At 43.5% G+C, this 14,625-nt stretch overlaps 1 protein-coding gene across 1 annotated transcript in view; it reads right to left on the reverse strand.

The window, feature by feature from the left end:
- LOC109898292 (protein FAM171A2-like) overlaps positions 1-14,625 on the reverse strand; it is a 72,106-nt gene that overhangs the window by 12,088 nt on the left and 45,393 nt on the right. The window contains exons 4-5 of the mRNA XM_020493211.2: positions 6,450-6,608; positions 5,737-5,916 (exon numbers count right to left, since the gene is read on the reverse strand). Coding sequence (XP_020348800.1) covers positions 5,737-5,916; positions 6,450-6,608 — 339 coding nt within the window. The remainder of the gene's footprint in view (positions 1-5,736; positions 5,917-6,449; positions 6,609-14,625) is intronic.

The following is a 14,625-nucleotide window of genomic DNA, read 5'->3' on the forward strand; positions in this document are numbered from 1 at the left end:
CCAATCCAAAATATATTTTAAATAACTGTATAGTGATTTCCAACCAATTCTTTTGCCAATGCTTGCTCATAATCCCTGTACACAGTCATTACATGGATAATCAGTATATTATTTTTATTCCCGGAGTGAGCAGATGGAAGAGCTCCATAGTTACTGTACTGAACGTGTGCTGTGAATCTATTGCTCTACGTGATAAGGCCAGGCGGTGTTATGCATTCATATTCAGTGATGTCTAGCTTGTCGGGTTAGAACACACAAATGATGAGCGAATAACGTGATTCGGGGAGGGGAGACAGCTTTGAGTCCAGGCAGATGCTTTTCCGACCCGAACCACAATAATGAAAGAGGAGAAAGAAAAAAAGAAGGAAAAAAAGAAGAGAACGAAAAATAACAAAACAAATAAAAACTTGGCCACAAAAAAAAATACATTTCCCATGATGCCTGGTGCCCTGAGGAGAGGGTCAGGATTCGGTAGCGTAATGTGTTTTGACAGGGTGACCTCGGCCCACAGTACACCCTTCTACATCATCCTTCCTCTCCTAAAATAGTTTTAATTTCTGTCATTCTCGTTAGCATTTTCAGTTTGCAGAAAACATAAACACAGAGGCAGGTTCTGATTAGGCCTACATAATAATAAAATAATAAAATGTCAAGCTTACAGTAAGACATAGCTTATGATTACTAACATATTTGAAAAAATAAACATAACAATGCCTTTCAATTCGAATAAGCAATATAACTGTTACTTTAAATAACTATTAGATCAATATCATCTGTTTCCCTTAGACTACAAACATTTGTTGGACTCCTCTTTTAGTGCTAATACCCCAGGGCAAGGGAAGTCTGTGAATATACTGGCTTTGTCATCATAGCAGCAATACAACCAGGGCCTGCATTAATCAAACGTGCTTATCTAGGATCAGGTCATCTTATTCATTATGATCTAAAAGTCCAAACTGATCCTAGATCTCGGCACTTCCACTGACGCTTTGTGAATACAGGCCCAGGCATGAAAATCCATTAGGGCTCTATTTATTAGTCATGTCTGACATCTCTACTGCCCATTGGCTACAGCTATTATTACACGATCTGGCATCCACAACCTCAAACATTGAACCACCTGAGAAGTCAACCTAGGCTACACTTTGAGCCAAGCTCGAATTAACACATCCTAAGTGGTGTGAATATAAACACACTTGGCTAAAATGGTATAGTCAAAAATCCTCTAAACTAGGGGTAGAAGGGAGGTGAGAGTGAATTGAGGTGTGATGTGTGTCATGCCAGGTAACTGGAAGGTTGCAAGTTCAAACCCCCGAGCTGACAAGGTACAAATATGTCGTTCTGCCCCTGAACAGGCAGTTAACCCACTGTTCCTAGGCCGTCATTGAAAATAAGAATTTGTTCTTTAACTGACTTGCCTGGTTAAATAAAGGTTAAATAAAAAAATAAACTGATCTAGGAAGTGCCCGACCATGGATGTAGTGTTACATGTTGACGACTAGGGGTCAGCATGCACACAGACGAACAGTAGCAGGGGCTTTTGTTAATCTCCTCATCATAAGGCAGGGGGATTTCCAAACCACCCCCACACAATCCCCTGACAGAGTATGCTCATTATACAGCCTCTGCTTGTCTTTCTGCCGAGTCCATGTGTGTGTGTGTGTGTGTCATCCGTCTCCAAAACAAACACAAACTCATATCCTTTCCTCTGTCACAGCTGAGTCAGGAGAGATAATGGAGCCTCTGATCTAGAGTCTCCTGGGCTATACGGAACAAGAAACACTCCTCCTTTCTCTTTTAAAGACGCCTTGAAGGAGGAGGATGGGAGGAGATCACATAGGAGGGGTCATCAAGGACAGAGAGAGAGAGAAAGAGAGAGTGTTCCTCTTGACTGACGAAAGGGGTCATGTTCAACTTTGATTAAACTTTTTGGACTCATCATCACACTGTTCTCTTGTACTCATTTGTCATGCAAATGGTTATGCACAGACTATACACACACCCACATATGCACAAACTTGTGATTCAGTCCAAAACAAATACATTTCTCTCTTCAGTGGCAATATCCACCCACGCTCCAAATTTCCTCTCAGTCGCAAACCTGACTGACAGTCAGCAGCCTTGTATTACAGCCCACTTAGCTCTCCCTTGATAGTCCTGTCATAGTGCCACAGCGTTCCACAGCACCCACCAATTAAAGGCTTCCGCTGCAGCACCTGATTCTATTTGCTAGAGTGTTCCGAGTGCTCCTGGCAGGTGTCCCCAACCTCCCCAAACATCATGGTGGATTTAAAGTCTTGCAAGTGTAACCTGGCACGCTGGAGGAGTGTGTGTGTGTGAGTGAGTGAGTGAGTGAGTGAGTGAGTGAGTGAGTGAGTGAGTGAGTGAGTGAGTGAGTGAGTGAGTGAGTGAGTGAGTGAGTGAGTGAGAGAGAGAGAGAGAGAGAGAGAGAGAGAGAGAGAGAGAAATAATCTGGTGTCAAAGCTGACTCTGGAAGAGAGGCCCCTGCATCCAGACTTACAGTAACTCGTAAATCGAGAGGAGCCCCTGGGGATACTAGACTCGAGGCCCATTTTTCTACTCAACACTGATCTTAAGCTGCACAGGAGTATATTTCATTGCTCCGTGTGGGATTCTACATGTCTAGTACTTGTTGACATTGGGTGAACCTGCGATGTTACTTGATTTGTTTTGAGTAGAAACTTCCAGGTTTACTGCTTCTGCATAGGTCGGGGAAAAGCAAAAGGTTACTCTGTTGGACGTAAGTTAAACCACGATGGATACAAAAATGGTTTATGCCTAAATGCTGTCACCCAGAAGTTAACCAGCCTTTATGTATACAATATATACTGAAACAAGTACAATATACACTGTACTTGCTGCAGTACTACATGAGGGTCAGTGTGGGGCATTCTTCCCTCTTAAGACAATAAAAGCCCACACCCCCAGAGCTCTCTCACTGTGTGTGTGTATGTGTGTGTGTGTGTGTGTGTGTGTGTGTGTGTGTGTGTGTGTGTGTGTGTGTGTGTGTGTGTGGTGTGTGTGGTGTGTGTGTGTGTGTGTGTGTGTGTGTGCGTGTGTGTGTGTATGTGTGTGTGTGTGTGTGTGTGTGTGCGTGCGTGGGATTAGAGGCGAAACATTTAGAGATGACACAGTTAACAACACATCCACCCTGGTGTCCACATTATAATCAGTAAGCTTCTCACCACCTGGCTGACTGTTCATTCTTTACTGCAGATAATGAGATGTGAGCTCTGCGCTGGCTGAGCCTCCCACTTAGTGGACGGTTGAATAAAAACCCACAGAGTTAAATAATGCATGAACCTAACGCTGCAACGCTCTGTTTGACTAATCCTGTGCTGTATTGTAAAGATTTGATTTTACTCTCAGCTACTGTACAGAGTAAAACATTTTCATACATTGAATTTTTAGCAAACTGCTAAATTCAACACCCACGAAAACCCACAATATACGCCATGTAGTGGAGCGAGAGAGTGAGAAATGTTTTGTTTTTTCCCGTGGGGGGTGCCTAGTCAATTGGCAGTAACCTATTTTGGCTCAATACTGAATGTTAGGGTCAGCACTTAGTACAGAGAGTCACAACCATTAATCCTCACATCATCTAAGCCATCCTAACATGAGGTGAGCAATAGCGTACAGCTAACTCCAACAGACAAGCTCATCACACTATTCAAAATCTCGCCGTCCACGACAGCTTTGTTGTCCCCTTTCTCCTGTACTCAAAAACACTGACCCTCCAAATCCTCTCCTCCTCCCCTCCTCCCATCCATCCATCTGTGTCTCTGTTTGCATCTCATAACATGTTACCGTGGCAACATGAGGCCAGAGAGGCGGGGAACATTGCCTCCTCTGTCCCAGGGTTCCTAGAGCTACATAACAGGACTAATCACATCATCAGGCTTCAGGACAACAACACTCTACAGCTGCAGTTTTACACAAGGTGTTAAAAAGGGGTGTTTACACAAAGTCTGTTTTTCAAGTTTTCTGCACATTGAACCCACAACTACGGTATCCGAATGACACACCCATCTTTTGTGCTTTGGGATCCACCGATTAATGCATGTCCATGAGTTCTAAATGCAATAGTTCCGAGTTGCGCACGCATATTGCTCTCCGTATTTGAGATACCACCACGGAAGGATGCTGGGAATCCAAATAGAGCCTGCCAGATAGGTGCTTCATCATCTACCCATGGGAAGACATATCCAGACTGGTTGGCTATTACTTTTTATTCATTAGGCTTGCTCTTCTCAGTTCCTTGTGCACTGTACCATCCTTGAAATCCCACTTCAAGAAGTTGAGGTTATCGTGGAGATCTGTAGAAATAGGCTTGGGGCTGCGTTAACACTGCCTATGAATACCCTCTTCATAATGCATTATAAAACACATTTAGAATGCCTGAGCTATGAATCATGCATACTGATGCACGACACGGGCACTAATAACGGCTCATAAACTTCTATGACTAAATACATCATGCGTTATGAAGAGGGTATTCATAGGAAGTGTTTTACCAGGGCTTCTTCGGCGTAGTTATGGTAATGTGAATCTCGGTAGGGAAATGCCAGGCATGTCAATGAGATCTGTAGTGATCTGCATGTCCCAGTTCAGACACACTGGGATGATAGCTACCATGGGAGGTCCGGAACGTTTGTCAAGACAAGAAACAACCCTGGCCTGGTGTTTTTAGGCATCGGTTCCATAAAGCAAGGGGGGGGGGAAGTGAATGTATATGAGAGAGAGCGAGAGAAGGAAAGAGATAGAGAAGCAGAGAGAGAGAGAAAGAAAGAGGGAGAGAGAGGGAGGCAGAGCAAGAGAGAGGCAAAGAGAGTGTGCATGTGAGAGAAAGAAAGAGCGAGAGAGAGAGAGAGAGAGGGAGACAGAATGACAGAGAACAAGAGAGAAAGAGAGGGAGAGTGTGTTTGTGTGTGTGTGTGTGTGAGAGAGAGAGAGAGAGAGACAGAAAGAAAGAAATGTTTGAGAGAGATAGAAAGAAAGAGAGAGAGAGAGAGAGAGAAAGAGAGAGATGGAGAGAGTTATGTGGCTCCCTCCCTGTGAAAGCATGCACAGCAGTTGTATAACAGTTCTGTCAGCCAAGTGAGCTGCAATATTCCAGACACCGAGGAGCAGCGAGGAGGAAGATTAACCCCATGTGAGTCCGGATCAGCTAGCCTGGGTATACCACACTGAACTGAGGAAAACACTGCTGAGCTAGTTGAACCAGGCTATCTGTGACCAGCTGGGAGTCCAGGCAGCCATAGTTAGAGCAGATGGACTGGAGGTTCCTCTTATTCGCCCCTTCCAAGCTCAGACCACTGCCATTTATACGCCTTAGAGTGGATTTAGCTGGGATAAACGATTTGTGGTTTGACGGGGCGGTGCCTTGCTATCAACGGCAGTTTTTAATTGACAGGCATTTTTACGTATGTATTTCAGTATAGCAGAACTGTTGATGAACATCACTGTTGATGAACAAATGAAAGCCACTGTTGATGAACAAATGAAAGCCCACTGTTGATGAACAAATGAAACTGGCAAAGTATGTACGAGGATGTTTCTGTATGTGGCTGTTATACAAGGATACATTTTTTTAAGGAAACCATTTTCAACTGACAGCACTCAAGAGTCTGCACTCTATCAAACAGATTGATGACACTTGTACATGGAGGGCTCTCAGTATTTGGTCAGCTATGATGGTGGGCGTTTCCCCCTTACCTGTCTTGTCGTCGAACCTCCACACGGGGACACTGGTGGCTGTCTGCAGGGGTGTGTCTAAGGGCAGGGGGATGCAGATATGGACGGGGTCCCACACCTGAACACCGGTTCCGTTACGACTGAAGAGCTGGGCATTGACCGCCGCCACCGGCGTCAGCTCCACCCAGCTACTGTTAGCCCCTGGGGAGAGACGGCACAAAGGTAGAACAGTAGAAAATCCCCAAACAAGGCTTGCTACCATGCTAATGCTACCATCATCGTGCAAACATCACAATATTCATCATCATCGTCATGGTTGACCTGGTTCCCACTAGGTCAGAGGAGTCTTTCCAACAGACACTATCCATTGGCTTCTCATCATTCATGACACATTCAGACATAAGACTATGTAATCAAACTTTCCCCCTGGTTTCCTGCCATCACTTCTCATCATTTGGGACTTTTTTGACAGATCTATTTCGGTCAAAATCTCTGGATTTTCCACTTGAGCAATTCTACTTTTTTAAGCCAGTCTTTTACCCATGTACTTTCCCTTCATCCTTTCTTCTCTTCCTATCTCATCTCCTGTTTCCCTCCTACCCTCTCCTTTTCAACCCTCGCTGTTCGCCTCCCTACTTCTCTCTCCCCCCTCCCTCTATCCGCCCTATCCCCTCCCTCCCTCCCTCCCTCTATCCGCCCTATCCCCTCCCTCCCTCCCTCCCTCTATGTCTCACCAGTGGCATTGCTCTCCAGGCCCAGTGGGTAGGGGAAACCTCCTATCTCATACTGACTCTGTGCAGAGGTCAGCACAGCAGAGAGCTCTGGGTTGGTAGAGTTGAGGGCCAGAGCCACTGCTTTCCTCTGGAGCTGTATCCATGGCTGGTTTTTGACACCTGGAGGGGGAAGGTGTGAGAGAGGGGAAAAGTGGGGGAAGGAGGGGAAAGAAAGAGGGAGTCTGTGAAATTGGGGGTGCAACTGAAGATGAAGCATAAAGGTTACAGCATTGCCGTGGCAATCATATGGCCTATGAAAGTTGATCAACCAAAGTGAAGAGCTGAAGACAGTACTGTTCATAATCCTAGTAATAATAGAATACAAATATTTCCTCCCCACAAATCAGTTTTAGACAGACACCAAATAATTTATCTATAATTTATTCAGATTATACAGAAACAATCACGGGATCAACCCAACCCTCAAATTGAAATGACAACCAATCTCACATACAGTACAGTAGGAGCATCCAGGAATAGTGGCAACTAGCAGGATTTGCTGGTCTATAGTAAGACAATAGAGACTAACCCTGCAGGTTGGACAACGGTCCCCTAGTCTCCCTGCCTGTCAAACTATAATCCCATTCTCCCTGTTTGATTTGGCTTGCCACAAAGGAAAAAAGGAGCCTAAAAATACACTGGCACCTCGTAACGGTGCCACATGTCTGACATGATTAGTATTTGGTGAGCAATGGGGCCTGATCTGTGCAGACAGTCAGGCAAGCGTGTCCATGCAGCGGGTCTATATACTATACTGAACACCCCAGGCCGGCTGTATTGTAGCATCCATCTCTATCTCATCTCTCTTTCTCTACTGAACTGTGTGTATCCATTCCATTCCTGTGCTCATCGCTCCATTCCACCTCATCGCTAGAGTAGCTTGTTGTCACTTCTTTTCTCAGGTTCTCTTTGTCAATCTCAGTGAAACATGTGACACTTTCCCTGTCCCTGAATTGGACATTACATCTCTCACTTATCTTTTTTCTACTCTCATTACAGGTTCATAGTTGTTGTTGTTGACATTGTCAAATAACTCAAGCATAGATTGGTCACTATTTTTCTAATTTAGCACACAGAAACTAGATACCATAAGTGCATGGCCACGCAACCACCCGAGCCACTGCCTGTTCACCCCGCTATCATCCAGAAGGCGAGGTCAGTACAGGTGCATCAAAGCTGGGACCGAGAGACTGAAAAACAGCTTCTATCTCAAGGCCATCAGACTGTTAAACAGCCACCACTAACATTGAGTGGCTGCTGCCAACACACTGACTCAACTCCAGCCACTTTAATAATGGGAATTGATGGGAAATGATGTAAAATATATCACTAGCCACTTTAAACAATGCTACCTAATATAATGTTTACATACCCTACATTATTCATCTCATATGTATACGTATATACTGTACTCTATCTATATAATCTACTGCATCTTTATGTAATACATGTATCACTAGCCACTTTAACTATGCCACTTTGTTTACATACTCATCTCATATGTATATACTGTACTCAATACCATCTACTGTATCTTGCCTATGCCGCTCTGTAACATCACTCATTCATATATCTTTATGTACATATTCTTTATCACCTTACACTTGTGTCTATAAGGTAGTAGTTTTGGAATTATTAGCTAGATTACTTGTTGGTTATTACTGCATTGTCGGAACTAGAAGCACAAGCATTTCGCTACACTCGCATTAACATCTGCTAACCATGTGTATGTAACAAATCAAATTTGATTTGATTTGATTTAACTCGGTCAAAAAGAATGCCACCGATTGCTATAAGCGGTCTCACTTAAAACCTCATATCTAAAGACTTGAAACTTTGTATATAGGTGTCTTTCCTCATCCTGAACAAATTTGCCTCAAAGACCCATTAGGTCTGTAAGGATGGATTTTCCTCCATCTTGGAACTACTTCTCAAGAAGCATAAGTCCAGATAACACAACATTTGGTATGTAGGCCCATGGAACATCTCTTTACTTAATTTGAGAAAAGCTTGGATGGCTGAGTTATTGAAAAATCTGGAAATCTGATTTTACGTATCCATTTATACTGAACAAAAATATAACTGCAACATGTGAAGTGTTGGTCCCATCTGAAATAAAATATCCCAGAAATGATCCAAACGCACAAAAAGCTTATTCCTCCAAAATATTGTGCACACTTTTTTTTACATCCCTGTTAGTGAGCATTTCAACTCTCACTATCGTTACGCGCACCTGTGCATCATCAGACTCACTTGACTCCATCACTTCCCTGATTACCTTCCCTATATATGTCACCCCCTTTGGTTCCTTCCCCAGGCGTTATTGTTTCTGTTCCTGTGTCAGTTCTGTGCGTTGTTCGTGTTTTTTTGTTTTATATTATGTTACGTTTATTTATTAAAACACTCACTCCCTGAACTTGCTTTTTTTTTGTTTCGGTGGGAATGACGTCAGGTCCGTGATCTGCTACAGGCTCTCATGCCTCAGCCGTATCGCTAGGCTCCCCTGCCTCAGACGGCTCGTCGGGCTTTCATGCCTTTGCCAGATCGCCAGGCTCCCCTGCATCAGACGGTCTCTCAGATTCCCGTGCCCCTGCCGAGACAGGCTCCCACGTCTCAGCCGGACTGAAAGGTTTCCCATGCCTCAGCAGAGGTGACCAGTCCGCTCCTGATCCCAGGGATTGTCATTTTTGTTGGCGTCCTGCGGCTGTAGCTGCGCATGTTGGGCAGGGGGTACTGTCACGTGTGCTCCCTCTCCGGTCTCTAGGTCAACAGGCTGCTCGTTATAGTGCACCTCTGCCACCATCGTTACGTGCACCTGCACATCATCAGACTCACCTGGACTCCATCACTTCCCTGATTAACTTCCCGATATACAGTTGAAGTCGGAAGTTTACATACACCTTAGCCAAATACAGTTAAACTCAGTTTTTCACAATTCCTGACATTTAATCCTAGTAAAGGTTCCCTGTCTTAAGTCAGGTAGGATCACCACTTTATTTGAAGAATGTGAAATGTCAGAATAATTGTAGAGAGAATGATGTATTTCAGATTTGACCCAGTGGGTCAGAAGTTTACATACACACAATTAGTATTTGGAAGTGTTGCCTTTAAATTGTTTAACTTGGGTCATGCGCTCGGGTAGCCTTCCACAAGCTTCCCACAATAAGTTGGGTGAATTTTGGCCCATTCCTCCTTACAGAGCTGGTGTAACTGAGTCAAGTTTGTAGGCCTCCTTGCTCGCGTTTTCAGTTCTGCCCACAAATTTTCTATAGGATTGAGGTCAGGACATACGCGAACATACACATACGCTAATATGTAAAGATATATACATCCTTCCTCTCATGAACCATATAACCAAATAATACTAAATGGTACATTTCTTAACATAGTTTGAAAAAGCTAAGGAGTTCTTGACAAATAAAAAAATGAATTTTACGTGACCATTTAAACCACTGTAAATCCACCCCATAGTGGTCTATGATCTTGAAAGTTGTCATCACTATCATGGATATCCCTACAGTGAACCACACCGATGTCGTTATTGATATCTCAAAACACAAGGAAACTATTAACAACTCATTCTTTGCATGTGTAACACTAATGCTCCAAATCATCTGCAATCATCTTCTCATGAACCATATGTCAGATTCACTACGGATTTTGTATATAGACTCATTACATCAGTCTTTAATGTTCTTGAGAAAAAATAGTTTCAGGACCATGGACAGATACGTGATCCATCGCAGAGAAAGGTGCTCACCTCGATCCAGCACCATGGGTGGAAAGCACCAATCACTGGGCCGCACCCAGCACGGTGTAGCTTAGTAGGCTAATCAGCCTACATGTTTGAGATGAGTGGCGCAGGCCTACAAGCCAAGGGCATGAGAATGCCATGTTCCTAATTTGATATTGTTCCCATTCCCCTCTTCACCACAAGGGGAAGAGAAGGGAGAGAGGGGAGAGGAACAGAGAGGGAGACAGAGAGACTTGACTCAACTCAAACTAAACTGTCTATCGTACAGCAGAATGTGTGTGTCCGACTCCAACCCCCACAACTGAATAGATAAGAGCATTAATCATGAGCGCACCGCTTACAAAACAGAGCTCAGAGCTCTCCATGCAGAATACGGCCTGTGCCACCCAACTAAATCCAGCAATGTGGACTCACCTCCCACCAAAGCACACAAGCATTAGAAATAATACATTGCAGCGCACGATACATTATGTTTTGCATGTGTTGTCTATGTGTGTCATTTATTTAATTAAATTGTATTTTAATACAAACCTTGGTTGCCATCTCCTCCATGACGCTGTCATCTCTCCATGTCCTGACCCATTCCCTCAGCACATTGGCAAATTTGAGGGTGCCAAGTGCACTTGCCTTGGTGCTCTGTATGGTCCTGGCTACTGCCTCACGTAGCTGTATGCGGAGAAGACATTCAAGATTGGCTTTCGTGCGCTTGCACCACCTGGTTGGACACAGGCCACGGATGTTGGTCAATACTTCTTCCACACCAAATAGTGAGTCTTACAACTGTTGGCGTTTGTGCGACTCTCGTATGACAACTGCCACACCCTGCACTAAGTTCACGGTGTCAGCCACAAGGCTCACCTCGCGTGTAGACTCAACTCGCACGCAACTTCTTGCTAAACCAGATCCAGGGAACGCAGTTCACATAGGGTCGAGCATAGGGTCGAGCCTGCACTCCTGATCACACTAAAGAACTGAGTTTTGGCCGTAGAGTCGGGGGCATTATAGATCCCCCAAAACCTGGTGTGACTCCAGGTTCTGGTCGACGTACTGGAGATTGCATGAAAATTGTTCAGTGGTGCCATTCAGTTCATAGAAGGGACACTCTGGTACGCACGGCACAATCTTCCTCTGCATGACATGAGACAGTTGTTGAATGATCTTATTCTGAATGGTATCCAACATCCAGTTGACTTTTCTCATAACTCATTCCTGTTCCTTGGGTAGATTGTATGTGTGTTCTATGATCAACTTGTAAAGCACACCATTACGAGTTGTGTTTCGTCTCCTTGTAGGCTTGGGCGGTATCCACATTTTCATATTGTCATAACGTCCTTCTCTCATCCCGGGATTTACATTATTACCATTATTGCATACAAAAACGTAAGAAACGCCCATTGGGCCTCTATTACCAGAATGCTAACAAAACTTATAGAGAAATCACCATAGATGCTGTTAGCTAAATGCTAACATAAACAAATTGCAAAGACAAGCAAATCCAGCTCATGAAGTTATACAAGCATAGCTAGTAGCGATGATGGAAGAGAAGAACGTGTACACAAAGCAGAGGGGAGATGATTGGAGGAGAGAAACAAAGCACAGGGAAAAAATGGCAGCTGTACATATAACTCATCTAGCGCTCTTTGACTTCTGGCAGAAAACCACTGTAAGATATCTGATGTCAAACCTTTAGTACAGAATTGCATACAAGTGCAACTTCGACACCTCATGTGTGTCGCACAACAGACTCGCGGATAGATATACAACGCTATGGACCAGATCCCGCTTTCTCCCATTGTGCTATTTACAAACGAACGTGTCTGGCTCAACTGTTCTGGGGAACTATGGTAAACTTCATAATGTAAAATAATGTGACAGGTGAAATGAAGAACGGAATCTGCTTCCTCTCCTAACACATGGCACAAGTTGACTGCAGGTATTTATTAAAAAGTAGCTACAAATATTCAAATGTAAAGAAAAACTCATAAGAAATAGTTGAGATGGTATTGACAGTATTGAAAACCCATCCTGTGGCTTTTTGCAAATACCATGGTATATGCTCAAGGCTACTACTCGCTTGCGGCCCAAGACATCTAATCGATCGAAACAATATCCCTGTTAAGTGAGCTGTGCACATATGAACTCTTTATCATTGGGTCAGTGCCACTTGAAACGTTGTTTTTGGACAATCATTTGTTCCTCCAGGTTAGATGGATGTCACATTGTACAATTTGTGTCTCCCCTTTTCTTAGGCCTAGATTAGATGGTTGCAGATGAGGTCGTTTTTTATTGATCTGTTTATCAGAGTCAGCAGTAGCCTATACTAACCTGCCATTTTTGATGTATTAAATAAGATTCTGCTAATGTCCCCAGTCATATAAAGTGTAGTAGAATTGCATTAAATTTGTTTATATACACAAACAGAAAGTATACTTAGTCACGCATTGATCATTGCAGTCTTTTTTTGTGAACAATGATCGAGATATAAATCGAGCATAAATTATGACTATCTAATCTACATTAAGAATAATAGGCTATTTTACATAAATCTGCAAATGTGATGACAGATAGAAACACTTTATTTATTATAATATTCCCTAATATACCAATACACGTACACTGAAAATGTTTCACTCATCTTAAAGGGATACTTTGGTATGTTGGCCATGATGCCCTTTATATCCTTCCCCAGAGTCAGATGAACTCATGGGTAAATTTTGTATGCTTTTGTGTAGTTTCGCGAGCCAATGCTAACTAGTGTTAGCGCAATGGCTGAAAGTCTATGGGTATCTTCTATGCTATAAGATACCCTAGGTCTATGGGTACATGCTAGCATGCTAGCAGATACCCATAGAATTCCAGCCATTAGCGCAACTACATTTAACTTAAAATCATTGAAGCCAGCAGCATATCACCCTTGCATACCACTGCTGGCTTGCTTCTGAAGCTAAGCAGGGTTGGTCCTGGTCAGTTCCTGGATGAGAGACCAGATGCTGCTGGAAGTGGTGTTGGAGGGCCAGTAGGAGGCACTCTTTCCTCTGGTCTAAAAAAATATCCCAATGCCCCAGAGCAGTGATTGGGGACACTGCCCTGTGTAGGGTGCCGTCTTTCAGATGGGATGTTAAACGGGTGTCCTGACTCTCTGATGTCATTAAAGATCCCATCGCACTTATCGTAAGAGTAGGGGTGTCCTTGCTAACCCCGGTGTCCTTGCTAAATTCCCAATCTGGCCCTCAAACCATCACGGTCACCTAATAATCCCCAGTTTACAATTGGCTCATTCATCCCCCTCCTCTCCCCTGTAACTATTCCCCAGGTCGTTGCCGCAAATGAGAACACGTTCTCAGTCAATTTACCTGGTAAAATAACAGATAAATAAATCAAATACAAATGGCATCTACAAGTTCATCTGACTCTGTGGAAGTAGATAAAGGGCTCCTCACTGCCAAAATTTAAACATAAACCATTAGGCAAATTGACTCAGAATTGGTATATGTGACTCACCACCTGGATTCGGTCTTATGTAGCAACATTTTAAACGGTGTTTTTAACATTGGATAAAAGTAGAGACTCAGAGCTACAAAATGGAATATAATAATTTTTTTTTAGGAACAATGGGAAAGTAATTCTGCTTTGAAAGTTCATAAACTTGTAAACTCACTTTTGAGAAAATGGCCTTTGAATGTTTTGGTATCTAGTGAAGAGCTCTTTGTCTACACCCATTCAACATCGTTCACACCCTCTTAAGCTTTATCCCCACACATCTCGTTTTGCTCTCGGAGCGTTCCAGAGTGCACACTCGGCGATTTGGCCAATGATTGGTTTACCTCTGGATAACATGAAAACAGCCTAACCAGCTCTGCTGGCAACACTTTCATTATGCTTTTTTGCGGACGCTTACTGACACCGGTCATATTCAATGGGTGTTGTACACTTTGGCTTAAGACATGTAGCTAGCTAGCTAAGTAAGCAATGAACCTAGCTAGGCAAATAACATGTAAGATCACACATGTCACGTAACGTTAGCTAACGAGCCAGCCAGCTAATGTTATCAAATCATGTCGCTACTAACCCTGAATGAATCTGCGGGGAGCTAACAAACCAGGTTCAATGTTAGCTAGCTAACATTAGGCTCTAACTAGCAAAGCAAACGGTTCTGGGATACGAATAATAATGTCATACACTTAACGTTGGCTAGGGAGCCAGTGAGCTAACGTTAGCTAGCTAGCTAACATTACACTTTAGCTTGAAATGAAACCACTTTCTGTCAAAATCATCATGCATGATGGACGCGTCTCCCTGTCACAGATGCCATGCCATGGTTGCCCTTAGTTTGAAGATGTAATCCAGAGACAGGTGTTTTCTCCATCTCTTTAGCTATCATAC

Source organism: Oncorhynchus kisutch, linkage group LG10 (genome assembly GCF_002021735.2).
Source record: "Oncorhynchus kisutch isolate 150728-3 linkage group LG10, Okis_V2, whole genome shotgun sequence".
Taxonomy (NCBI): Eukaryota; Metazoa; Chordata; class Actinopteri; order Salmoniformes; family Salmonidae; genus Oncorhynchus; species Oncorhynchus kisutch.